Raw genomic sequence first — 27,016 nt, 5'->3', positions numbered from 1 at the left:
GCCTACCTACCATGTAACAAACATTTAACTTAACATAACTACTAAGATAACATGATGTGCATTTGTATGTGATATCCATCGATAATGTAGTCTATGAATTTGTATGTATCATCTAAGATGCACGAGAAATAAAGGCTTCTGGGATCGGTTGATAACTCAAACTTGCCGAGAACCTAGACACCCGTTTGAAAATAGACTCATGCAGTACCCTCGGTTACTATGGAACGCCAAAAAGCTCACGACTCGAGCGGGCCGGCCGGTTGCATGGTTACATTCGGTCTCATTCAGTAGCCTGGTGCGCGGTCTAGGCAAGGGGGTAAGCTTCGCTTCAGAGCTCGAATCTCCTATGGCGCCATTTTGATGCTACAAAGCTATCACCTGCCGTTAGCATTCCATTGACTGCCATTCATTTTGGCGTCACTTTGACAGCGAATAACTTTACATCTGAAGCGTTTAAAGACTTTATTTGTCCATTGTTTATTTCTAAAGAAACACGACAATGTATAAAAGGCTCCATTTCCTTGTATCTCACGTTATGGCTCCGTAGCAGGCGTTTTTGTAAAAATAGGCTAACGATTGTGTCATAACCACGCGACTTACTGTCGCATAGTAGAGGAATTACCGTATAGTACAGGAGAAGCTCGCAGGCAGTTTGGACTTACATTAGCTGTTTAAGTTTAATTACTAATGTTAACTAGCATTTTAGTTAGCAATAATTAGCCTGTGCCTATGTTATCTCCTTGCATATACCTACGCTCTCTGTCTCTGCAAGATTGGGAATGATTGAGATTTCTCTTGGCACAGCTACCAGAAGACTTCCAACTTTCAGACACGTTGCTCACGTCACATTTATGTCATCTCTCTCAGTTGGAGGCTGCACAGTAACACTCAGCGCTCACCGGAAAAGTGCTTCTAAAGGCCTTCACTGGTCTCCGTCCAGAGCAACGGGATCTGTTGGTCCATTTTATATATATATATATATATATATATATATATATATATATATATATATATATATAGTCTATGGGTCTAGGTAGCTAATTTCCTGATTGATTCTACTACCACCACTCCAGTGGAGGCGCTAATGAGCTAGATTACCACACACACAGTAGCAGAAGAATATCAGCTTCACACAACGGCACGAATGAAGTAAAAGAAAAAACAGGAGTGAGTCGGTTCATTGACATATGGCACTCGAGTCTCCCGGTTCAGTGACAAGAGTCGGGTTAATTAACCGGCTCTTCGATCAGTTCGTCAACACTATTCGTACCGTTTAGCCACAAGTTTGGGAAACAGAGCGTGTTTTGGCCGATATATCTAAAATGTCTCCGATTAAAGACTTATGTCTGACTTGTGAAGCTCTCAACGAAGAGGCAACTTTTTCTGAAGGAGACACTGTCGCAGGCACACTCACTTTTACTTTGAAGAAAGAAACCAAAGTGAAGGGTGTGATGGTGAAAGCCAAAGGGGACGCGAACGTATCCTGGTCAGAAGGCAGCGGAGACAACCGGAGATCTTACACTGCGCACACGAGATACTTTAAACTAAAAGAGTACTTAGTTGCAGAAAATTCCGAAGGTAGGGCATATAAATGTGTCAGTTTGTGATATTCTCGCTCGTCTAAACAAAAGATTATTGTTGTTTATAAGTTACGGTCGTTAGTTTGATAAAATGGGCACATGCCTTTCGTGTAACATCCGTATGTAGGCTATCGTATTGCTAAATATTAAAGATTATATTTTTGAGGCACTTTTTCGGCCTTTATTTCTTTTTATTACAGATGTGCACTTTCTGAAAACACATGAATCACACAACCTCATTAAGCACATAACACAAAGTACATGAAACGGAGTAAATAGAGGCTCTGATTAATACTTCGTGTAAAGTCCTCATAAATGACAATCTCACTTCTCCTTTTGCAGGCACTGTTCTTCCCCAAGGAGTCCATTGCTTTAAGTTCAGGTTTAAAATTCCACAGGGGTACGTGTGTATTTGTATAGCATAAGTACCCTGTTTCATTGTTTGCTTTTACAAATAAGTGCATTTGTTGTGTTTTACAGGGATATGCCATCATCCTTCAAGGGGATTCATGGAAAGATTGTCTACATGCTTGAAGCCAAGGTGTCCAGGGGCTGGCTGAGGTGTTCTCGAGTACAAACAGAGCTCAATTTTGTTTCAAAGTCCCTTTCACACCTTGGCCAAGTAATGGTAAATGGGACACTACAATATGATACATGTTATGAATTTGATACACTATTTCCATTTTCCAAATGAACTTCAATATTTTATGATTTGTGCAGCACTTAATGGCTGTTAAAAAAAAACATTTGGCTACAACTAAAAGAATGGAATAGAAGAGTTGAGGGAAAGAAAACAAAGAGTTACAGTAAGTGTGAAAACAGTTTTTTCATGAAGTCTGTCATGGAGAAAATGCTAACATTACAGCAGTGTACTACATCATGGAAGAAGCAGGCAGCAGGACCTTTTGTAATCTGAGAGTCTCTATGATGTGATCACGTGTAATATGTTGAGCAAACACGCAAACCACAAACCAGTTTGAGTAAACAGGAAATGGGTTGATTTGCTGTAGTTCTTCCAGTGTGAAGTAATTGGTAGTTTGCAAAGCAATGCTTTCAAAGTAGCTTCCCCAACACTGAATGTGGCCCATTAGAGAATAAGATAAGATAGACGTTTATTGTCCTGAAGGAAATTTGTCTTGGACAAACAAACAATATCTGCTGTTTAAAGAAATTCAATACACAGTGCATACATACATACACACAAACTACACAGACTGCAATCAAGAGAGAGCATATAGTAACTCTATTTTAAACCTATTCAGGGACCAATCATTTTGTGACATTAAAAAGTTCACTTTTTATCATATGAACCTGGACAAGGATGGCTTCATTCAAAGGTTGACAGCAAGCCAGGGCTCTAGAGTGCGACCAAAATTTGTAAGGGTGTGACTAAGATTTTTCCTAGGTCGCACCGGTGCACCTAACATCCTCGCATCCTCGCATCCACTGCCTCTCCACTAAGAAAGTGATGTCGTTTATATCGATATGGTTTAATGTTGCGTTACGTGACCCATTTCTTCTGTAAAGCCGTGCCTGTGTTTGGATCTCTCCTCCGCGCTGCCCCGCCCCTAATCACTCACACACGGCCCACCTGCGACATGCAGACAGACACAGCGCCGCCGGTCCAAATTGCTGACATTTGTCTACAGTTGTAATTGTTATTAACACAGCTATATATTGTTAAGTATGAGAGGGAAACCTGTATTGGTACCAGTGTTTCCGCTGGTAACTCTCTGTTATTGTGGCCGCCACGGCGAAAAACACAGAAGAAGTTATTGAATGGAACTAACTTCAGTTCGTTGAGTAATAGCGTGTGAGACGGAGCCTGCTGGACCTGGGCGAGAGATGTGAGCCATGGCCACATCATCATAGTTCATAAAAATGCAGCGCAGCCAGGGACGATACAGACATTTCATACACAAGACGTATGTAACGCCACTGACCCGCCAAAGCGCATTCGACCCGTGCTGGACCATACGCTTCAGTCCATCGTACTCCCCCTCTCTCCCTATATGAGCTACTGGGCTATCCAGGTCTGTTCTTGTTGTTGAAAACAAGTGAAGGAGCTTTCTCAGAGATATATATTTTTTAAATATATCCCAGGCTATTTATTTCAGATAATTTACATGTGCTGCAGCTGTATATTTTCAAATTGGGCAGGAAACCCTGTCTTTGCATTTTATTTTAATCACATCTGTTTTAATAAAAGAGCTTGTGAAAAGTGGCTTTGACTTAAAACTGAACATTTAGCCCACTTTGTAAAAATACATATATTAGAGATAGAGATATATATTGTGTATCGCCATTCAGCCGAAAAATACAGAGATATGATTTTTAGTCCTGGACTAGTGGAAGATCTGATAAGAATCAGTGTGGAGGGGCCCAGTTTGGAGAATTTTGATGCTAGGGAGTGTGGCAAGCTGGTTTAGCCAAGGCCAAAGGGGAAGAAGGCTAGATTACAGGTGTTAGCCATCTGACGGGCATTTGACAGCAAGGGGGGACCCGCTATAAGACTTTGAGTACAGTATAATTGTGCTTCAAATAAAAAAAAATGTACCAACTACTTATTCTTGTTTAAAATAATTGGCATAATATATATATGAATGTATATGGAGCGTGATAAAAAGGTGAACTTGAAATTGTGGCGTTAATGGCGACGCGAGGAAAAATTTGGGTGCACCTAAATTTTGTGCTGGTGCACCTAAATAAAAAAAGTTAGGCGCACCAGTGCGACCAAGGCAAAAAGTTAGTCTGGAGCCATGCAAGCAACTTTTCTCTTAAACTTTGAATTTAAGCCATATGAGTTGCCGTATTGATATGAAATGTTTGTTCTGATTTTCGTTCTAGTGTCCCCAGTCTGGTTCAGTGGCTAAAGAAATCGGGGTTTTCTCCAAAGGTCAGGTCCAGCTGTCTGCTACCGTCAACACAAAGGTTTGCTCTCCAGGTAAAGTCACCCCAGCTTACTACATGCTTACACATATAGTGTATGTGTAATGTAGCCTATAATATTTGTGTGGTAACGTTTTTCTATATAAATGTGTATAATAAGATCTTCTGATTTGTTTTCGATAGGTGACACTTTATCTGTTGTTGCCAAGATTTGCAACTCCTCTTCCAAAAAAGTGAAGCCCAAATTCCGTTTACAGCAGAAAACAGTGTACCGCGCCAGTGGCTCCACCAATTCTAGTGACCAAACTCTATGCAAAATAGTTGGCGAGACTATCGCACTGAACTCAGAGAAAACTGTCTCCTGCCAATTGAAGATTCCTGCCGATGCCATTCCCACACTCCATCATTGTGAAATCATCTCAGTTGACCATTACCTCAAGGTATGAAATAATGTAATAGTGATGTTGCATCAACTCAGAAATAAAGTAATTGCTTTCATTTGCAAATATTGGTGATTAAGTAATTGTAACACAGACAATTTGGTCCAGAAAAAAGCTTTATTACCATTTAGAGTGTATTAACTGAAAATTGACAGCACAATCAACTTAATTGATTCTAATCCTCTCTGATGTAGACACTTTATTTTTTTTAGATTGCTTTCATTTGCAAATATTGGCGATTAAGTAATTGTAACACAGACATTTCTTGTCTTCACACACTTCAACAACCATTAAGGCGAGACACGGCAGGCAAAAACATCGGTTTTTTTTTCACTGGTCAATTTTGAGATTTTGGGCTATTTGTCTTCAATAACATGTATTCTTTCAGACTTGTGGTGAAAAAAAGTAAAAAGTACACATTTAGGTCTTTATTTTACTACACTTTGTCTGTTTGCGTCGGTAGATTTGTCCTATATTCAACAAAAGTTGGCGTTCTAAATCATCCTGCTGCTCCGCGATCTCTGCCTGTCATCACATATACCGTTGGAAAGCTCTCTTTCTCCTGTACAATGCTGTCGGATCCAAATATGGTCATTTCCTTTTTATCAGCAACCAATCGTTAAAGTAAAAGGGGGGGGGGGGTTAACTCTAAATACGTAATCTCATTGGCTGATGCCAATTTCTGACAACATGATTCGTTCAGAATTGTCACGTGACGTGCTTTGACATTTTCGCGGTAGTTCAGAATGTCAAAAGAAATGCGTTGAAAACGGTCGAAAATCACCTCAGAGAAGACGAAAACAGTTGTCGTTAGCAAGAAGACACACAGGATTACAAACTAAGACAGCAGATGATGAAATGCCATCACATAGTACGTCGATGTTTAAACTGTCGTTCGGAAAACAGGAGTGTTCAGACAGCGGAAGTAATCAGACGCTCTCTCTCTCTCTCTCTCGCTCTCTCTCCAAGCAGTTTACAGAAATTCATACCCTACATGTCATATATTAAATATGTAGGTGTCACATATATACTATTCTAATATAATTACTATACAATACTAAACAGATCTGTAATTTTGGGATCCTAAGTGGTGGTGAGTCCCTCAGCTTGTGGCAGGCAGATCCATGTTTATCTGTCAGTTGAGCTGTTGTCCCCGCTCCTAGGAGAACTACCAGCTTCTTTTCTGTTGTTAACTTTTTTTGGCTATTTTTCCAAGGTGTAAATCTCTTAGTGAAGTAATTTTTCCCAGTGGAGGAGGAAGTGCATATCTGTCTGACCCAGTTGGTGGTCACTGAGCCTGTATTTAGTCAGGATCCGTCTCTTCTTCGTATCTCTGACAGTGTTCAGATACTCTGTCAAATAACAATTTAGTCTACTTTGTTTGCTTTCTCCAATGTTCTAAATATTTGTCTTTTGAATGATCACCATAAGAAGCTCATCCCTGTGTATTACTGGATGTCCAGAGACAGTGCAGCATGGAGGCACTCAGAATGGCAACGCATTCTTCAACTTGGTCATATGGGCCCGATGTCCAAAAACAGTCTTTGTGGGGAAAAGCAGGGTTGAGGCTGCAGTCAGTATGGCTATTTCTACATTCAATGAGGGCGCCTCTGCCATGGTGGCTGTGATGGAGATATTGTGGCTTCAGAGCACAGCCTGTCAATGCAATGAAGGATGACAACATGGTTAGGATCTCAAAAGCCAATAGTGTCCATTCCACCAGCGCATAGCGGAGCTGTAAAAGTGTAAGCACAGCCAAAAAGGTGAAAAGACACTAGCAAGAGATGGAGGAAGGCCCTACATATGGTGCTGGCATGGATATGTAGACTGTAAACTAACTTGGGGGAACTAGGCTGTGTAATGGTTGTGTTCTGTCAGTTTGTGATGTAATGGTCTTCAGTTGAAGGCCATGTTGATGTGTTGTTTTGGATGTTATGATCAGTGATCGATGAAGCAATAATAAGTTTTGGATGTTAAACAGTGTGATACATGGATCTTACTAGGACCTAAAGGGATATGTGTCTGTAATTCATGGCTTTCAATAGAAATTAGCAGAATTTTGCTAAAAAATCTTTAAAGCCCATTTTCTCAAAATGACTTTTCTCTCATACTCCAAGTCTGAAATCTCCACTTCAGGAGCACCTTTATACACCAAACTTTCCAGTCTTGTACCTAGTTATATTATGAAGACATTTACAGAGGGATTTGTAAATATTATTCCTAGCCTGATTTATATAACATTTTATTCCAAAAAACATGGCGAAAATCGATTTTTTTAAGGCTATTGACAGTATATTCTGATTTACAGGATAACAAAAGTAGATATCCATAACTCCCTCTGTAATTCTTTTCCCATCTAATATGTGAACACAATGAAAAAAGAATTTTGAAGCTGGCTTTATCCAATACTCAGATTTCGTTTTTTTTAAAATATATGCAAATTAGCGCATATTTAATTAGATAATGCCTAATTTGCATATTTAAACATTAAATTACAGAAAACTTGTAATACATTTTTTTCTCATATTAATGTCAGTAATCAACTGGGAGAGTTTCATGGTGATATCTGCTAGTTAAAAAATGTACCCTATTCACCTGTAGTGTCTCGCCTTAATACAACAACATAACAGCACAACAGCTTATACAATTACAGTATAAAATGCTTTATTACCATTTAGAGTGTATTAATTGACAGCACAATCAACTTAATTGATTCTAATCCTCTCTGATGTAGGCAGATTTTACTTCTTCACATGTTTCTGTTTCTTAGGTGTATTTGGACATCAGTTTTGCCATTGACCCAGAGGTGGTGTTTCCACTGGTCATCGTTCCTTCTAGCTTTGCCCGCCCTTACCCTGGTGAGGCTGTGGGGCCTTACTCAGCTGGGGCCCCAAGTTACAGCGACTTCCCTCCCCCTGCTTTCCCTATTGGTCCTTATCCTGTACCTGCAGGTTCAGGTGCTTATGGGTACCCAGCACCAGATCCCACTCAAAATGGAACCATAAGTGGCTGTAATAATCAGTGGCCACAACAGGCCCCTTCATATGGTTTTTCAACTACAGCTTCATCTATAATGCAGCAACAAGCCCCTACTGCTCCACCTCTAGTTCAACAGGGAGAAGATCCTCCCTCTTATATGTCCCTTTTTTACCCTTCTCAGGACACTCTCAGTAGGACTGGGTCAGAGCACAAAAGCTGAGATTCAAAAAGAACACAAATCTCCCTCCAGATTGTTTAGAATTGGTCTGAAAGACATACCAATGTGAACTTTATGGAGGGCTTCTATGAAGCTTTGTGCTGCGGAGAGACGTGTGTGATGGATTTATGGTGTTGTCATTCATACAGATGTTTATTTGGTTTATTGTCTATTTTGTTATTATTTTGTTGAGTGGTCTTGAATATTGTAGTTACATCTTTTCTTTATTTTGTCTGGGTGGGTGGTGATAACGTGTTGCGAGTTGTATGTTTTGTATTTTGTTTAAAAATTAAATAAAAAATTGTTAATCACAAAAAAGAACAAATAATCTTGACTTGAGGGGCTGAGGCCTGTACTATGAAGCAAGATTTGGCGTTAACGAGGTAACTTCAGGTTCAACCCAGGGTTTTCTGTATCAGGACGGTGGATCACTTGTTACCGGGTTCAATCGCTGTGGTAACTTATGCTGAACACCTAACCTGGTCGGGAGCAGGTTAGGTGAGCGGGCTTTCCACACAAACAAACGTACATGTGTCATTAGTATGAGAAAAAAACGAGATTTTAACTGTCGGGCTCGGGTCGGGCTCGGGTCAGGTTCGGTTACTGCTCTGTTGGATGCGGGCCGGGCTCGGACAGAAAAATGCGGCCCGATCCGCACTCTAGTGCCTGTCATCGCCATCGCAATGGGAAGAAGCCTGCCGTGTGTCTATTTGCTTGTCTTAGCCATTTTCCAAGGTAAGAAAGTTAATGCTGTTACAGCTAGCTAGCTAATGTAATAATGCAGTTGGTCGTTTGATTTCCAGATGACTAAAATTGAGAATACAGCGATTCGAAGCCAAAGAAAACGGCCACTAACATAATTAATGTCAGCGTTTTCTATGTTAACGTTAGCTGTCCAAATAGTTGCATTGCATACTGTTCGTCCTATTTTAGGTTAGGTTAGCAAACTATGTACCCAACTCTTTCCAACTCATGTTAGTAAACGTTAGCTAACGTTTTCAGAGTTACATTGAGTAAAATGCGAATGAGTATGTTAAGTTAAACAACAAACGTAACCTGTTTAGCCGAACCCCCCCCCCCCTTCGCTACCTCACTCTTTTGCTTGGAGGTTAGTTAAAAGAAAATAGACATGTGACTATTCTTTTTTTTTATTAAAGTCAACTAAGAGGCTAATTATACATTTATTTTTACCAGTAAAACCAGACAACTACTTCTACTTAATTACACAGTACTTTTCAAATCTGATTTGTTATACTCATAAACTGCCAGTGTTTTCTCTGATTTGTAAATTTAAATAAAGAACTGTCAGTGAAAGTGTTTCTGTGAAACTTTCAGTGAGTGTGAACATTTGTTATAACTACTTATGTTGCATGTTTGCATTTCTAGGCCACAGGGTAGCACAGCGCTTAAATAATCTCATCCTGTTGAACTGTTTATTTATTTTGTCTTTATAAATTATTTGAAATGTCACTTATACCAGTTAAATAGCGTATTAATTAACACATTGTAATTAGTACAATGCACATTACACATAAGATCCCTTAAACTAAATTTTATGTAGGCTATTTAAATTGTGTAAAACTGATAAGCCTGTTGTGCATTATATTGTTATGATACCTGGCTGGATTGCGTAAACGTCTGTTGTAATACATGGTTAAAGTCCAACGTGGCAATATTGGAAGCTTTTTTGTGACCTCAGTCTACGGGCGAAGCCAAGCCAGACAGTCAATACTTCGTACCGTTTAGCCACAAGTTTTGGAAACAGAGCGTGTTTTGGCCGATATATCTAAAATGTCTCCGATTAAGGACTTATGTCTGGCTTGTGAAGCTCTCAACGAAGAGGCAACTTTTTCTGAAGGAGACACTGTCGCAGGCACACTCACTTTCACTTTGACGAAAAAAACCAAAGTGAAGGGTGTGATGGTGAAAGCCAAAGGGGACGCGAACGTAGACTGGACAGAACACAACGGAGGCGACGGCCCATCTTACAAAGCCCACAAGAGATACTTTAAACTAAAAGAGTACTTCGTTGCAGAAAATTCTGAAGGTAGGCCAAATAAATGTGTCAGTTTGTGATATTCTTGCTCGTCTAAACAACAGTTTATGTTTATTGTTTTTTAAGTCACGGCCGTTAGTTTGATAAGATGGGCGTAGCCCAATAGCCTATGCCCTTATAACCTTGTAAATTGTGTAAAGTTCTACCGTATGTACGCCACCCGTATTGCTAAATATTAAAGGTCCTATGACATGCTGCTTTTTGGATGCTTTTATATAGGCCTTGTTATATAGGCCGTATTGCTTCATAGGCTATTAGTATCTGCGGACTCTCCTTGAGTCAAGTAAACACATAAAATGCATTTTGAATGAAGTTGTGTAGCCTATTCAATCTTATGGTCCATTTTCCCATCTCTAAACACAGCCTGAAACAGTCAAGGCTACTACACAGATTGATTACAGTTGTGCACTTTCTGAAACCACATGAATCACACAACCTCATTGAGCACGTAACACAAAGTACACAAAACTGAGTAAATAGAGGCTCTGTCATTTATGAGGACTTTACATGAAGTATTCATCAATCTCACTTCTCCTTTTGCAGGCACTGTTCTTCCCCAAGGAGTCCATTGCTTTAAGTTCAGATTTAAAATTCCACAGGGGTACGTGTGTATTTCTATAGCATAAGGTAGGGTTCCACACAGTGAAATTTTGCTTTGCTCTCATTGAGGTTGAATGGAGACGAAAATCGTCCTGACTTGGCGAGATGAGAGCGAATCGCCGAGGCAAGCGAAACAAAGTTGACGAAAGTTTAACTTTATTCAAATGAGGACCACTCGAGAACCAATCAGGTCCGCGTGTTTGTGTTTGGAGGCGGGAGTTACAAAAAAGTCTGACCAAGATGGTGGAGGTTATCAGCAATGTATCATGAAAATTTGTATGTGATTAAAATGTTTCTACACGAACATTGGTACTTGTATCAACACAAATTGTGATTTATATGACACACAAACTTAGTCAGGGCACATACACCACTAAATAGACCACTGTGTATGTTAGTTTAAACACTCCAACTTTTCAGCTAGCCGACAGGCTAATCGCTAGCATTTTTGGACATTGGATTTCATTGTAAGCCTAGCCAGGCAGCTAGGCTACTTGTGCATTTGTTTGATTACATGTTTTATTGGCGAACATTGACGCTTGTATCAACACAGATTTCACAAGCTACAATAGCAACGATAGCTTGCTAGCAAACTACCTGCTAGCTAACTATGCTACCTAGCTTCAACCCTCTTTGCTAGCTGCCTAGCAGCCAGTGTTCTGTTGCGGTCTGGCGTCTTGTTTTCGCGACCACGCCCACGAGGCAATATTTCGCTGGCTGAAATTTGCTTGGTGTTTTGCTGTGTGGAACCCTACCGTACTCTGTGTCATTGTTTGCTTTTACAAATAAGTGCATTTGTTGTGTTTTACAGGGATATGCCATCATCCTTCAAGGGGATTCATGGAAAGATTGTCTACATGCTTGAAGCCAAGGTGTCCAGGGGCTGGCTGAGTTATTCTCGACTACAAACAGAGCTCAATTTTGTTTCAAAGTCCCTTTCACACCTTGGCCAAGTAATGGTAAATGGGACACTACAATATGATACATGTTATGAATTTGATACACTATATCACTTTCCAAATGAACTTAAATATTTTATGATTTGTGCAGCACTTACTGGCTGTTAAAAAAAACATTTGGCTACAACTAAAAGAATGGAATAGAGGAGTTGAGGGAAAGAAAACAATAAAGAGTTACAGTAAGTGTGAAAACAGTTTTTTCATGAAGTCTGTCATGGAGAAAATGCTAACATTACAGCAGTGTACTACATCATGGAAGAAGCAGGCAGCAGGACCTTTTGTAATCAGAGTCTCTATGATGTATTCACGTGTAATATGCAGAGCAAACACACACACACACACACACACACACACACACACACACACACACACACACACACACCAGTTTGAATAAACAGTAAATGGGTTGATTTGCTGTGGTTCTTCCAGTGTGAAGTAATTGGTAGTTTGCAAAGCAATGCTTTCAAAGTAGCTTCCCCAACACTGAATGTGGCCCATTAGAGAATAAGATAAGATAGACTTTTATTGTCCTGAAGGAAATTTGTCTTGGACAAAAAACAATATCTGCTGTTTAAAGAAATTCAACACACATAGTGCATACATACATACATACATACATACATACACACAAACTACACAGACCGCAATCAAGAGAGAGCATAGTAACTCTATTTTAAACCTATTCAGGGACCAATCATTTTGCGACATTAAAAAGTTCACTTTTTATCATATGAACCTGGACAAGGATGGCTTCATTCAAAGGTTGACAGCAAGCAACTTTTCTCTTAAACTTTGAATTTCAGCCATGTGAGTTGCCGTATTGATATGAAATGTTTGTTCTGATTTTGTTCTAGTGTCCCCAGTCTGGTTCAGTGGCTAAAAAAATCGGGGTTTTCTCCAAAGGTCAGGTCCAGCTGTCTGCTACCGTCAACACAAAGGTTTGCTCTCCAGGTAAAGTCACCCCAGCTTACTACATGCTTACACATATAGTGTATGTGTAATGTAGCCTATAATATTTGTGTGGTAACATTTTTCTATATAAATGTGTATAATAAGATCTTCTGATTTGTTTTCGATAGGTGACACGTTATCTGTTGTTGCCAAGATTTGCAACTCCTCTTCCAAAAAAGTGAAGCCCAAATTCAGTTTACAGCAGAAAACAGTGTACCGCGCCAGTGGCTCCACCAATTCTAGTGACCAAACTCTATGCAAAATAGTTGGCGAGACTATCGCACTGAACTCAGAGAAAACTGTCTCCTGCCAATTGAAGATTCCTGCCGATGCCATGCCCACACTCCATCATTGTGAAATAATCTCAGTTGACCATTACCTCAAGGTATGAAATAATGTAATAGTGATGTTGCATCAACTCAGAAATAAAGTAATTGCTTTCATTTGCAAATATTGGCGATTAAGTAATTGTAACACAGACATTTCTTGTCTTCACACACTTCAACAATCATTAATACAACAACATAACAGCACAACAGCTCATACAATTACAGTATAAAATGCTTTATTACCATTTAGAGTGTATTAACTGAAAATTGACAGCACAATCAACTTAATCTTAATTGATTCTAATCCTCTCTGATGTAGACAGATTTTACTTCTTCACATGTTTCTGTTTCTTAGGTGTATTTGGACATCAGTTTTGCCATTGACCCACAGGTGGTGTTTCCACTGGTCATCGTTCCTTCTAGCTTTGCCCGCCCTTACCCTGTGGGGCCTTACTCAGCTGGGGCCCCAAGTTACAGCGACTTCCCTCCCCCTGCTTTCCCTATTGGTCCTTATCCTGTACCTGCAGGTTCAGGTGCTTATGGGTACCCAGCACCAGATCCCACTCAAAATGGAACCATAAGTGGCTGTAATAATCAGTGGCCACAACAGGCCCCTCCATGTGGTTTTTCAACTGCAGCTTCATCTATAATGCAGCAACAAGCCCCTACTGCTCCACCTCTAGTTCAACAGGGAGAAGATCCTCCCTCTTATATGTCCCTTTTTTTACCCTTCTCAGGACACTCTCAGTAGGACTGGGTCAGAGCACAAAAGCTGAGCTTCAAAAAGAACACAAATCTCCCTCCAGATTGTTTAGAATTGATCTGAAAGACATACCAAATTGTTGGAAATGTAAGACAGAGGACAGCCAACTACTTCATGTCCTATGGTCCTGTGATAAGGTCCAGGGATTTTGGACCGGGAATTACTGGAATTGTTGGGTCTTTGTAAATTATAGTGTGGTCTAGACCTACTCTTAATCTGTAAAGTGTCCTGAGATAACTCTTATTATGATTTGATACTATAAATAAAATTGAATTGAAATAAAATTGAATTGAATGATAACCTATGTCAGATTGCAGGGACCCAGGTTCCATTCAGCCCAAGATTATTTGTTCTGGGAGATGGGTCAATCCTAAACAGGATGGATAAGCACATAAGAAGCTGAGTCCAGACTAGTTTGATGAAAGCCAGACAGATTATTTTAAGAGGATGGAAGAATGAAGGGGTGCCGGCAATCCAGTAGTGGGCTTGTGAGATGGCTAGGGTGGCGGCGTTTGAAAAAATGTCATATAAAAGGTTTGCCAGGTTGGATGTCTATACTAGAAAATGGGGAAAGTACCTGAACTTTCTGGAGGGCTCCTATGAAGCTTTGTGCTGTGGAGAGATGTGTATGATGGGTTTATGGTGTTGTCATTCATACATATGTTTATTTGGTTTATTGTCTATTTTGTTACTATTTTGTTGAATGGTCTTGAATCCTTGCCACTGTCACACTAAATGCTTGCTCTTGTGGGAATTGCTGGAATTGTTGGGTCTTTGTAAATTATAGAGTGTGGTCTAGACCTACTCTATCTGTAAAGTGTCTAGATATAACTCTTGTTATGATTTGATACTATAAATAAAATTGAATTGAATATTATAGTTACATCTTTTCTTTATTTTTGTCTGGGTGGGTGGTGATGACGAACGGGGGGGGGGGGGGGTCATGTTGCGAGTTGTATGTTTTGTATTTAAATAAAAAATTGTTAATCACAAAAAAAGAACACAAATAATCTTGACTTGAGGGGCAGGTCTGGCCCACTGTAATCTCTGTTGTTGTTGTTGTTGTTACCGGGGCTGTTGAGCGAGTGCAGTGTTGCGAGACAAAACATACAGTATGTAGGTTTTCTCGATACACTTTTGAGTGCTTTAATAAAGCAGTTAATGCATGAACCCTACTCTTGTCTCGGACTCATAGGTGGAACATTACAGTGAGTATGTGTATAAAGAACTGTGAATAAGTGGATCACAGAATCTAAAGTTATACTGCGCACTGGACATTTGTTAAGTTTTAGCCCAGAAAACCCATCTGAAACAAGTTCAGCTCTTTGCCCTTTAGTGGCTTACTTAAATAGACAAATATGACTAGCACCATCACGCCCCGAATGTATTTGCATAGTATTTGCTATTTACGAATGTGAAAATGTATTCTGTTTTTGCACTACTGTTTAATTTAAATAACTGTTGTTTTTTCAAAGTCATGCTATATGGATGTTATCAGTGTTTGTTCTAATGTAGTACCAACATGTTTATTCATTCATGGCATTACCCTTTAACACAACTAGTTTCCTTCTATATGCAAGATTTAAGTTGACCAAGCAAGATGCAAACCAAGTTTCACAGTTTCTCAACTGTTTTACACAGAACAAGTTACTGTAAGAGTTGCAGGCAAAAAGGGAACTTCAGTTTTTGTTTGCCTTTTAATTGGCTGTGAAATGTTTAATGTAATTTAAATATTAAATGCAATGTGTTTAATATTATTGTTATAAAAATAAATAGTTGATAAAGAAGTTTTTTATTTTGATCAAGGCCTTTCACATACTTTGTGGTGCATCATGATAGAGAAAAACATCATGTGACCATGCAGGCCCCAAAAGCTGTCCCATTCTTCACTGTAACGAGTGGGCAATCCTATTCAGCTTGGAACACTGTTTTGTCCTTATAACAGATTTATGCTCTATAAATCTAATTGGTAGTCCATGGAGTTGTAGCACACTGGTTGTAAACACATTTCTTGCCTGCCATAGTGGTAAACAAGGAGTGGCTATGAGTTGTATATATTAGTTGTGGAAAAACTACAGAATATGCAAAACAGTAAACAAATGAACACAACATGAACAGTGGCCCACAGGGATTTCTTTTTTTATTCATATCAAAAAGGCCTAGTGACCTACTGTTGTTAAGGGCGGAGAGCATAAATAACAATGGGCAAGAGCCTTTCAAAACAACCATAGTCATCCTTAATATCAAGAAATTGATTTGATTACTGGACAGTTAACAAAGCATGTTAAAGTAAATTTGCATTGAAGATTTATGAGGAGGAATGCATGGATCCTGCATTCCTTTGTCCAAGTGATGGATGCATAGAGGGAGGTTGCATGAACTTTTGTCACCGCCCACTTGCACTTGTTACTGTTGCAGGCTTTATTGCCACGGGAGACCCCAAACTATCTGTGCCTGTCATCGCCATCGCAATGGGAAGAAGCCTGCCGTGTGTCTATTTGCTTGTCTTAGTCATTTTCCAAGGTAAGAAAGTTAATGCTGTTACAGTTAGCTAGCTAATATAATAATGCAGTTGGTCGTTTGATTTCCAGATGACAGATGAGAATACAGGGATTCGAAGCCAAAGAAAAACGGCCACTAACCTAGCTAATGGCAACGTTTTCTACGTTAACGTTAGCTGTCCGAATAGTTGCATTGCTAGTCGTATTTTAGGTAGCATTTTTTTTCTGTTTCAGTTGTATGCTGAGCCGATTAGAGCTAAGGATTCCAAGAAACCAACTTTTTAAACCTCTGAAGTAATATTTTACACACACGTTTCCCGAAAACCAAAGAAAGTTAACTTACTTTCCATTGGGACCATATTGCTCTCATGTTCCCTAGCTAGCTAGTTAGCTAAGTCTCATCCAATGTTAGAGCATTTTATGCACATTGTACTTTCCCCAATAGCTTACCTCAGTGACGTTAACAATGTTGGTTCCTGGGTTTGCAGAATTTAATATCACATACATGTTGCCCTATAATATAAGTATATAAATGAAACTAAAATCTCCTGAATTGCATGATTCCGAAGGAAAAGCACAGGTGTATTCAAAACCATTAATGATGGCTGCATTCCACTTAGGAGAGGCCCTGGTAGTGTACATGCTGACTCACTGAAATAGCTTACTGGGACACTTGATGGAATTGAGCCATCGTTAAGGTTATAAATTTCAGCTGTGCTTTTCCTGCTATGACAAGTCAAAAATGTCTGCTGCTGTGAAAAAGGTCCATTACGTTTCTACCTTTACACCTAGCTCCCCTCCCCAAATAGTAACAATGGCTAATAGTTTTAACGTTATAATAATGAGTTTAAGATTTTGGACAAGGCATTTTCTTATGTTCCCTCCACAGAGGCATGTGGCTTAAAGATTCAGAACAAGCTGCTGGGTAAATGTCTGCAGGTGCATGAAGGAACTTTGGGAGGCAGAGTATCTCTGGGTGACTGCAGCCCATATTCGGCCCTACAGGAATGGCGTTGGTTACCAGAGAGCCAGGCTCTCATCAATCACCACACTGGGGAGTGTCTGACTGCACCAGGAGAGCAGTATGAAGGTGTCCTCCTGCAGCGCTGCGTCTTTCGGGCTGGAAGTGACGAGTCTAATGCCGGAGTGGCAGTGGTGGATACAGGCAGAGGGGCAAGCAGCCAGATATGGTCCTGTTCCAAAAAAGGACACCTCACTTTGAAAGGAAGGGGGCTACATCTTAGTGCCACACAAGAAGCTACGTTGGTCTTCCTTTCGAGGGAACATAGGCAGGTAAGAGTATTGTGACGTAACATCTGGTAGTACCTTAATCAGATTACCTTTATCTGATCTAAAAACTTGGGAGGATGTGTATATTGTAGAATATGTTCGTCTATAAAATGTCTAATGCTAGCTGAATTATTTTGGCTCACCTTCTCTACCAGCCTGGCAGCAGGTGGCAGACACTTGACAACCAGACACTATGCAATGGGAGAGACAGCAAACATAACCAACACCAACCTCATCACCATCTGGGTAAATCTTTGGAACCTGGGATTTTTCCAAGTGCCATCTCTGATATACAAAGACAGGCTGAACCATGTAAGGACCTAAAAAATCTAGTAGTACTTTACTGAATGTTGTCTTCCGACGGAATCAGAATCCGAAGGTTTATTGTCTGGGTCTGTGGGATGTTTTTGTGGCATTTTGGTCCTGATTAGGAAGTGTTTTAAAGTTTGTGTCCAGGGTTTGTGTCCAGGGTCACAATCGTAGGGTCCTAGCTGGGTACAGGTCCTGAAAGGGATGGCAGATTGCAGCCAATCACCTCTGCAGAGCGAATGATACGCTGCAGTCTGTGTGTGACTCTAATAAAAGTAACATAAAGGGTCAGCCAGTAGCTTTGCTAAACCTCCCTTAATTACAAACTTTATTGGCAACAGTGTAAATACTTGACATTATTGTAACTATTTTTCAATCATGAGTTTTTAGATTGATTTCCTACTTTTGTAGGTATAGTATCAGATCTTGCTAGTGAAGTGTAACAATATATATATATATATATATATAATATCTGTTTATCTTTGTTACAGTACATTGTTATAACAAACTAACAGTAGATTTATAGTTTATTTGTCTTGCTGTTGCAAGCAGGGACCATTTTCAAAACCCTACTTGGTGGTGCATTCATGTACCCGCTGGCATCTACGCACTAATGCTAAAAAGCATTTCTTTGACAAGCTACTATGTTGTCAGAAAATCAAAACCAGAACACAAAAAAAAATCATGAAGATGGACATCATGAACAGGATAATGAATTTGGTCATTTTGTCTTGCATTAGAAGGGTTGCTGATCCTCAAAGCTTGAATGTTTGGATTCTTTGAACACACCAACTAAGAGCCTTTACAGGATACCCATCTTACCATTCATTGTGATGGGTTACTAGAACGTTTTGAAACCCTTTGCAAGTTTTTTACACCATAGCAAAACCTTTTTTTTTTTCTTTTTTTTTAAGATTGACATTAAGAAGATTAAATGTGTGTAAACCGTACTCTGTGGGCTGAAACATGCAAAACCACAAATATATTCTTTTAAAGTGCTCATATTATGCTCATTTTCAGGTTCATAATTGTATATAGAGGTTGTACCAGAATAGGTTTACATGGTTTAATTTTCAAAAAACACCATATTTTTGTTGTACTGCACATTGCTGCAGCTCCTCTTTTCACCCTGTGTGTTGAGCTCTATGTTTTAGCTACAGAGTGAGGCATCTCACTTCTGTTCCATCTTTATTGGGAGTCGCACATGCTCAGTACCTAGGTAAGGACAACAAGTAGGCCTGTCACGATAACAAACTTTGCTGAACGATAAATTGTCCCAGAAATTATTGCGATAAACGATAATATTGTCGTTCTGAGACCATTTTCATCTAATATAATGATAATGGCATAATAATGCAGGTACACCTTTTCAAAGATCAATAAACTTTTATTTCTAAAGAATATTTAACACTGGAACTGGAAGACATTTTAAATATCCTCAATAAATGAACAAAACAACCAAAAACAATAAATAAAATGGACTCTCAGTCTCTGTTAACAAAAATTGCAATTGCAAATTAAGTCCCTATGGGGTGGACTTTGGGCTTTTTCACTTTGTAAACCTATAACATGCACAAAGAAGATATATAACACGATAAAGGAAAGGGGAAAAAGCCAAAAAGCATAATATGAGCATATTTATATTTTTTGTGTGTTTTAAAAGTCTATGTGTTATATCTGATCAGTTGCATGATGTATTCCGTCATGTCCTGCATCTTAGATTATAATGCTTTTAGCCAGAGGATCTAATTCAGTCAAAGCCGTGTTTGACTTGAATCAATATCTTCCTGGAGGGCAGCCAGCCACATCAGGGCCACAATGCTGAGTCATGTTGTCTTTATATCGGGCTGGTCCTGTGTGAACTGATTTGCGTCTCACTACTGAAGATGGAGCATAACTATCACTTCTTTAATTAAAAGGGCAAACTTCAAACCAGTAATGTTTGAGTGTTGGTCCTTGCTTCAAGTTGTGTTGTTGTTTAGTTGTTTCTTTTTTTCTCCTCTTCCAGTTGGAGGTATAATGGCCGGGGAGGTCACAGAAACATATCCACTAATGGATGTGCCTCTTTGGTCCCTTAGCACCAAATCCCCTGCAGATCCCACCATGGTTTTCTTCCGTATGGACTACGGTAAGTTTGGTAAATCAATAAAATATTGAATGTCCACTACCGGTCAAAGGTTTGGGGTCACTTAGAAATTTCCATTCCACTCCATTATAGACAGAATACCAGCTGAGATCAGTTGCATTGTTTTTTTTAACCAGGGCAGCAGTTTTCAGATTACATTATGTGCTTACATAATTGCAAAAAGGTTCTCCAATGTTTTCTCAGTTAGCCTTTTAAAATGATATCACATTAGTAAACAGAATGTGCCCTTGGAACGTTGGATGAATGGTTGCTGATAATGGGCAATGTAGATATTGCTAGGGCTGGGCGATATGGAGAAAATCAAATATCACGATATTTTTGACCAAATACCTCGATAGCGATACAGCAACGATATTGCAGTGTTAACTATTGGTGCTTTCACAAAATATGTACACAATGAGATTTGTGATAAATAATCATCATTAATGTGGATACGATGACTAAGTGGGTAAAGGCAAATAATAGAACAGCTAGAACAGTCTGGTAAGTTCAGAAAATGACATCACTTTACTGTAATGCAGCCTTTAAAACCAGGGAAAGACACCACTTATGTCATATCACGATATTACAATATCCAAAATCTAAGACGATATCTAGTCTCATATCACGATATTGATATAATATCGATATATTGCCCAGCTCTAGATATTGCATTAAAGATCAGCCGCCCACTCAGATCAGCTAGTATTCTGTCTAATGGAGTGGAATGGAAAATTCTAAGTGACCCCAAACTTTTGACCGGTAGTGTATGTCTAATTTTATCAGTGGAAATATTTGATCCACAATAGGTTAGAAAGGCTGACATAGAGGCTCTGTGTCAATTTTCCTTCTTCAGTAAAGATGTTGTTACTTTTCCACCACTAGGTGGAGATGGAGGAATGTGAAACTGAGAGCGAAGTTCATGCTTGGTGTGTTGCAGTGTTTGCAAAGGGCTTTCAAATGGGTGTAATGTTTTAGGTTCAGTCTTGACAGAAATGTAACAAATGCATGAAGAAGAATCATAACTTTGAAAGAGGTAAATACAAAATGATGTGTTGCTTGGCCTGTGTACATAGGGATGGGCTGGAAGATAACCATGCTGGTACTAAGCTCTTTGGCTCTGGTCCTGGGGACTGTGATTCTTATCCTTAATGTTTACTCCAGTAGGTGAGGGCAACACACACCGTACACACAAAGGTGCACATTTTTATTTATATATCTGTATTATTGAAAAGATAAGTGGCTTCATTAATTTAATGACCAACATTCCATTATCATTTTGCCTATCAATTATTTATTTATATGGTAAAATAGACAGTCTTTGTCTACTGATACCAGCTTCTCTAAGGCTAGGATGTGCTTGCTTGTTTCTGTTTAATGTAATGGAATATATTTGTTTGTTTCTGCACATTGGAGACCCACATCCAATACAAATCTCTTAAATTCAGAGGAAATTCAAAAAAAGAACATAGAGAGAATGGAAGAAATAGTGTCCAAACATTTCAAAGAGTTGTGGTACAAAGCAACCACTTTCTGTCCTTTTCTGTCTTGCTGTGCCAGAAGGAAGAAGGTGGTGTGTGTTCTAAAGTCATACACTCCGAGGCCAGAGGTGAGTGTTCCTGGGTCCCCAGCTGCCAGTGAAAGAGCCCTGCTGACAGAGCATGCCATGCGCCTCCCACACTCCTCCCCCACTTTACGAGGAGAAATCCTGATTGAGTGGAAAGATGGCACTGTCACTCCACTGTATGAGGCCTGAAGGCTGTACTGTATCTTTGAACATAGGTGTGGTAATGCAAACACACATGGTTTCTTGTGCAAGGTTATGTATGTTATCATCTGAATGTCTCTAAAGGACAAAGAAATGAGAAAAACAAAAGGCAAAATAAGTATTTTTGTGTGTTGTTTCTGTTGGCATGGAAATGACAGTAAGCATACGGTTTCATAAAATGGAAAGTTCATGGATCGGTATCAAACCGTTTCTGTAAGACTTAGCTGCCACAGGAAGATAAAAGCTGTTGTGAAGCTGCCAGAATAGAAAAAGTATGTAGGACCATGAGTTTTCCAAAATACTGAGTCCTGATGTCTGCTGTTTTGAGATTTGAGGGAGTGCTTGTTGGATGAAAGGACTGTAAAATAAATATAAGAATTGAGTCATTGTTTTTCGGCTTTATATAAGTAAAATTCAAGATTGAACAATGTACCCAATAGCTTAGGCCTTTATTTACATAAATACTTAGGCAAACAAAGATTAGGTTCCTATGTCTAAACTATCATCTAGCCCCAATTTGTCAAGACACTGTTGTGGGATTAGCTCAGATGTCTCTTTACATAATACATAATTGTGTTGCAACTTTGATATGTTGCAAGAAACATTGATTGATGAAAGTTGTTTTCCGAACATAATTCTGTATTATTTAGCGTGTGCTCTTTATAATAACTGCATAGAGTAAGATATTTCAGTAGAAAATCTTGTTTATGTAGGGAATGTCTGTAGTCTGACTGACACAGTAGATTTCATTACTGTAATGCACTTTGCTTGGTACTGACATTACATAAACCTTTATTAATTTAAATTGTTAATAGAAACAGTGCTTATAACCGACTGGACCTGTTATATCTCCTTGGAAACAGCAGTTGACGAAACAATATTCCCTTAAGGTCCACTTGAGCTTTTAACCTTGATGTTTAAACTTTCCATTATTCTCAACACTGTTGGGACCTCTCAATCTTAACATTTCACTGGGAAGACCGTATGATATAGTTGAAAGCTCCAGAACCTCCAGTGGAGATTGTTTTAACTTAAATCGGTATTTACTTTTTTGCATTTGTATGTGGCAACCTGATAAACCACTAATTTGTGCTGTGTGTTAGTCTTTTAACAAAAGTATTTTTATACTGTGAACTAGCAAATAAAATGGGATATACACAGTTGACTTGTACTGTTGTTATCATGATCAGGCTTGCAGAGAACATGACATTCCCAGTGGCACGGAAACCTCCCAGTGGGAGGAACCTGTTTACAACAGAAAATCAAAGGCTGTTTCACTGTTTTTTTGGGAGGGGCATGGGTGTTGCTATGTAGGTTAATTCAAGTACTTCTGCCTCTGTTATATAATGCTTTCATAGACATGTTAGTGCACCAAACCTAGAGCTGACTCCCCTGCTGGTAGTGTTTATACTAATGAGAGGGCACTAAGTTTAATGAACAGCACACGGCACCCACACCTTTCCAAACCACATCTAAATGCCTGATGAGAAAAAATGGTTATTTTCTTTCTTTCCCTATTACATTCTTTTTTTTTTTTGCAAAGGAATCATTTAGCATCAACAATTGTTTAATATTTGTGTGTGATTGGCCTTGAATCTGAACTCTTTTTGTGTCTTTCAGGACAATATACTTTTGTAAAACTTTAGAGACTCATTGTAAAGGGTTTAAACAATGTGCTCCATGCTTGTTCAATGAACCATAAACAATTAATGAACATGCACCTGTTGAACGGTCGAAAAGACAATAACAGCTTAAGGGCGGTAGGAAATTAAGGTCACAGTTAAAAGAAAATTAGGAAAGTAAAGAGACCTTTCTACTGACTCCAAACTGACCAAAAGAAAGACACCCAGGGTCCCTGCTAATCTGCGTGAATGTGCCTTAGGCATGGTGCAAGGAGGCATGAGGACAGCAGATGTGGCCAGGGCAATACATTGCAATGTCCCTACTGTGAGACACTTAAAAGACAGCGCTACAGGGAGACAGGAAGCACACCTGCATAGGATCGGTACATCCGAATATTGGCAACAACACCCACAACAAGTGGCCAGTCTGGTGCAGTACATGAGGAGGAGATGCACTGCAGTACTTAATGCAACTTTTGGCCACACCAGATACTGAGGGCTACTTTTGATTTTGACCCCCCCCCTTTGTTCAGGGACACATTATTCCATTTCTGTTAGTCACGTCTGTGAAAATTGTTCAATTTATGTCTTAGTTGTTAAATATTTTAATGTTCATGCAAAAATGTGCATATGTTAAGTTTGCTTAAAAAAGCAGTTAAAAGTGACAGGACGTTTGTTTTGCTGAGTATATACAGTATCATTAGGACATTAGGTTTATCATACTTTGATTACTTTATACGTTTTGCGGCAGAGCTGCAACACAGGTAACGCATAATTTGTATTTGAAAGTGACAAGTTTTCCTTTTTTGTTTTGGCTCTGTACTCCATTGGATTTTAAATAAAAAACAATGCCTATGAGGGTAAAGTGCTAATTTCATATTTACTGTAATTTGAGTGTAGGGTGAATAGTGTAGGGATTATAACCGTATCATATTACCCCTCCACTGCACTGGACTACAGTGTGTATCTAATGTGGTTTATGTGAGCTCTCTCAAACATCCTTAATACTGATATTGTTTCATTTCAAATCCAGCGTGCTCAAACTGAAACCATAATAAATGTGTTACTGTCTAAATAATGACAGGCTGTACTGTATGTGCCCAGACATGTCTGACACAGCCTCACCTGCATATCCCAGGCATGCAGATGATACTGATGATGGTGGGAGTATGAATAAGAGGCGCGTGTGAGAGGACACACTTAGCACTCTCAATAGCAGATCTGGTTTCACAGTCTCCCTACAGTGGTTTCTTCATTCTCTTTATGATGTTTCTGGGTCCCCCCCAAGTAGCATTGCTTAAGTGATCTATACTCTAAACTTAAAGAATAGAACTTTGTCTGTATTGCTGTCCTTTTTGTTTTGGGACATGAGAGAAGTGCACAATCTCCACAGTGGTTTCTCAGAGCCTGGACACCGTAAAAGCAACCAGTTATATCCGGCTCATCCCTAAGCACTACAGCTATACCACATGAGACAGTTGCCTGATGATGCAGAATTCATCAGGCCGTCTTGACCTTTGAGAAAAGTAAAGTGTTTTCTATATAAATACCAATCAGCAAAAGAGAAACTTTAAAAATCCCTTTGCCTTGTGAAGGGGTGTGGATGACATTTTAGTATGAGGCTTAGATTAAAGGGAAAAGCTGAATGAACAAGAGCAACAATAAACAGATGTGTTCTAAGGACCCTGGATTACTTGGGATCTTTTATTTTTTTCCTTAGCAATGCACAATGGATACTCTTCCTTATTTGTTCAAATTTTAGAAAAAAAAACAGCTTTGTGAGAACGGGTTTGTTGTTTTTGTTAAATCTATCTTCATCACAGTCATTGGTTAAAGGATAAAGGAAACGATAAATAAAAACTCCACTGTTTATTTTTTTATGTGAATGTCACAAATGTTTTTTAGTCACAACATAAAAAACATTAGCAACTTTAGTCAATACTTCAAACTTTAGCACACTTAACTCTGTAGCCATGGTTGTTGCATTTTATTGCATTTATTATTGCTGACAATTGAAGCTGTGAAAGCGTTTTGAAAGTTTGGAATATGATGAATAAACTTTTGGAGACCCAATTACAACTAAAAGCAGTTGAAGGATGCATACCTTCTTTCCACATATAGAAGGATGAAATGCAATCACATTTTGTAGAATTTCTTGGGGTTGATACATGCCTGTCCAATCCTGCTTTGGCTGCAATTGCACATTGCAATGATAGTTTAGGAAGATTAAAGATTAAAGATTAAACAAAATTTGTTGGAAGGAAAGTTAATTTTTTTGGATAGATAATTGTTGGTCCAAAAAAAAAAATATTGGATTCTGCACTGCACATTTCAGGAGTTATGAGCAAAAATGTCATTGGTTTAAAGATAGTTGACGTGATCCATGCCAAAACAGGAAATACACAGACAGACAAACTGAGCCAAAAACATAACGGTTATGTCACTATCGTGTCTAGTGGCGGAGACACTAACAATGAAATAAACCCCGGGGGAAACCCAAGGGGGTAAGCTTCGCTTCAAAGCTCGAATCTCCTGTGGCGCCATTTTGATGCTACAAAGCGATCACCCCCCGTTAGCATTCCATTGACTGCCATTCATTTTGACGTCACTTTGACAGCGAATAACTTTACATCTGAAGCGTTTAAAGACTTTATTGTCCATTGTTTATTTCTAAAGAAACACAACAATGTATAAAAGGTTCCATTACCTTGTACCTCACGTTATGGCTCCGTAGTATACGTTTTTATAAAAATAGGCTAACGATTGTGTCATAACCACGCGACTTACTGTCGCATAGTAGAGGAATTACCGTATAGTACAGGAGAAGCTCGCAGGCAGTTTGGACTTACATTAGCTGTTTAAGTTTAATTACTTATGTTAACTAGCATTTTAGTTAGCAATAATTACCCTGTGTCCATGTTATCTCCTTACATATACCTACGCTCTCCTTCTCTGCAAGATTGGGAATTATTGAGATTTCTCTTGGCACAGCTACCAGAAGACTTACAACTTTCAGACACGTTGCTCACGTCACATTTACGTTGTTTCTCTCAGTTGGAGGCTGCGCAGTAACGCTCAGCGCTCACCGGAAAAGTGCTTCTAAAGGCCTTCACTGGTCTCCGTCCAGAGCAACGGGATCTGTTGGTCCATTCTTATATACAGTCTATGGGGAAACCAAGGGAGAAGCGGAAACAGTTAAAGATAGAACAGACATGTCACATGGTATATTGTTAAAGTAATAATTAACAGAAAACGAACTTCAGAAAGAAGACAAATATTTAGTACCAAAGGTGAAACTGAACAGCTAAGTCTTTAAACAAAGACACAACACAAAAAGAGGCAGTTCACACAACCACGGTCACAGTAGGCTATTGCTTCACGCTGCATACCGGAACATGCTGTCAATGTTGATTCAATGACTTAATGATGACAACAGAATGTTAATTTAAAGTGCCCACATTATGAAAAAATCACTTTTTCTGGGATTTGGGGTGTTCTTTTGTGTCTCTGGTGCTTCCACACACATACAAACTTTGCAAAAAATCCACCCATGCTGTTTAGAGTGAGATACGGTTTCTGAATGTGTCCTGCCTTCAGTCTCTGGGTGAGCTGTTCCAAATCGGCACGGCTTGTGACGT

General features: G+C 39.2%; 3 protein-coding genes across 4 annotated transcripts; all 3 read left to right on the top strand.

The window, feature by feature from the left end:
* Nucleotides 1–1,254: 1,254 nt before the first annotated feature.
* On the top strand, nucleotides 1,255–13,920 carry LOC116056828 (arrestin domain-containing protein 3-like). 2 transcript variants are annotated; one of them, XR_004106676.2, is made up of 7 exons: nucleotides 1,255–1,578; nucleotides 1,923–1,980; nucleotides 2,061–2,208; nucleotides 4,428–4,524; nucleotides 4,653–4,909; nucleotides 7,680–8,163; nucleotides 13,832–13,920. XR_004106676.2 is itself a non-coding variant. In XM_031309188.2 (6 exons), exons 1-6 carry the CDS (start codon nucleotides 1,323–1,325, stop codon nucleotides 8,106–8,108), a joined length of 1,245 nt encoding a protein of 414 aa, XP_031165048.1. In that variant the 5' UTR covers nucleotides 1,255–1,322; the 3' UTR covers nucleotides 8,109–8,341. The 2 variants fall into 2 exon arrangements, 1 of the variants encoding a protein (XP_031165048.1); XM_031309188.2 differs by lacking the exon at nucleotides 13,832–13,920 and having other exon boundaries at nucleotides 7,680–8,341.
* On the top strand, nucleotides 9,726–13,930 carry LOC116056829 (arrestin domain-containing protein 3-like). Its single transcript, XM_031309189.2, has 6 exons — nucleotides 9,726–10,152; nucleotides 10,705–10,762; nucleotides 11,573–11,720; nucleotides 12,575–12,671; nucleotides 12,800–13,056; nucleotides 13,356–13,930. The coding sequence occupies exons 1-6, from the start codon at nucleotides 9,897–9,899 to the stop codon at nucleotides 13,749–13,751; spliced, it is 1,212 nt and encodes a 403-aa protein (XP_031165049.1). The 5' UTR covers nucleotides 9,726–9,896; the 3' UTR covers nucleotides 13,752–13,930.
* Nucleotides 13,931–16,092: 2,162 nt separating this feature from the next.
* Nucleotides 16,093–23,015, top strand: LOC116056854. The gene is made up of 6 exons (XM_031309228.2): nucleotides 16,093–16,286; nucleotides 17,154–17,557; nucleotides 17,710–17,866; nucleotides 19,872–19,991; nucleotides 21,065–21,155; nucleotides 21,549–23,015. Exons 1-6 carry the CDS (start codon nucleotides 16,139–16,141, stop codon nucleotides 21,742–21,744), a joined length of 1,116 nt encoding a protein of 371 aa, XP_031165088.2. The 5' UTR covers nucleotides 16,093–16,138; the 3' UTR covers nucleotides 21,745–23,015.
* The last annotated feature ends 4,001 nt before the right edge of the window (nucleotides 23,016–27,016 follow it).

Source organism: Sander lucioperca, chromosome 2, assembly GCF_008315115.2.
Source record: "Sander lucioperca isolate FBNREF2018 chromosome 2, SLUC_FBN_1.2, whole genome shotgun sequence".
NCBI lineage: Eukaryota > Metazoa > Chordata > Actinopteri > Perciformes > Percidae > Sander > Sander lucioperca.
Note: the sequence above shows the minus strand (reverse complement) of the source record. Positions and strands in the feature narration are given on the sequence as shown.

What these genes read in the sequence shown, in the direction of transcription:
- LOC116056829 (XM_031309189.2), top strand. Translation starts at nt 9,897, where the DNA reads ATGTCTCCGATTAAGGACTTATGTCTGGCTTGTGAAGCTCTCAACGAA. An exon ending in CGTTGCAGAAAATTCTGAAG is followed by an intron (nt 10,153 to 10,704) that starts GTAGGCCAAATA and finishes CTCCTTTTGCAG; the next exon opens with GCACTGTTCTTCCCCAAGGA. An exon ending in CACACCTTGGCCAAGTAATG is followed by an intron (nt 11,721 to 12,574) that starts GTAAATGGGACA and finishes ATTTTGTTCTAG; the next exon opens with TGTCCCCAGTCTGGTTCAGT.
- LOC116056828 (XM_031309188.2), top strand. Translation starts at nt 1,323, where the DNA reads ATGTCTCCGATTAAAGACTTATGTCTGACTTGTGAAGCTCTCAACGAA. An exon ending in CACAAAGGTTTGCTCTCCAG is followed by an intron (nt 4,525 to 4,652) that starts GTAAAGTCACCC and finishes TGTTTTCGATAG; the next exon opens with GTGACACTTTATCTGTTGTT. An exon ending in CAGTTGACCATTACCTCAAG is followed by an intron (nt 4,910 to 7,679) that starts GTATGAAATAAT and finishes TCTGTTTCTTAG; the next exon opens with GTGTATTTGGACATCAGTTT.
- LOC116056854 (XM_031309228.2), top strand. Translation starts at nt 16,139, where the DNA reads ATGAACTTTTGTCACCGCCCACTTGCACTTGTTACTGTTGCAGGCTTT. An exon ending in TGTCTTAGTCATTTTCCAAG is followed by an intron (nt 16,287 to 17,153) that starts GTAAGAAAGTTA and finishes TTCCCTCCACAG; the next exon opens with AGGCATGTGGCTTAAAGATT. An exon ending in TTTCTTCCGTATGGACTACG is followed by an intron (nt 19,992 to 21,064) that starts GTAAGTTTGGTA and finishes CTGTGTACATAG; the next exon opens with GGATGGGCTGGAAGATAACC.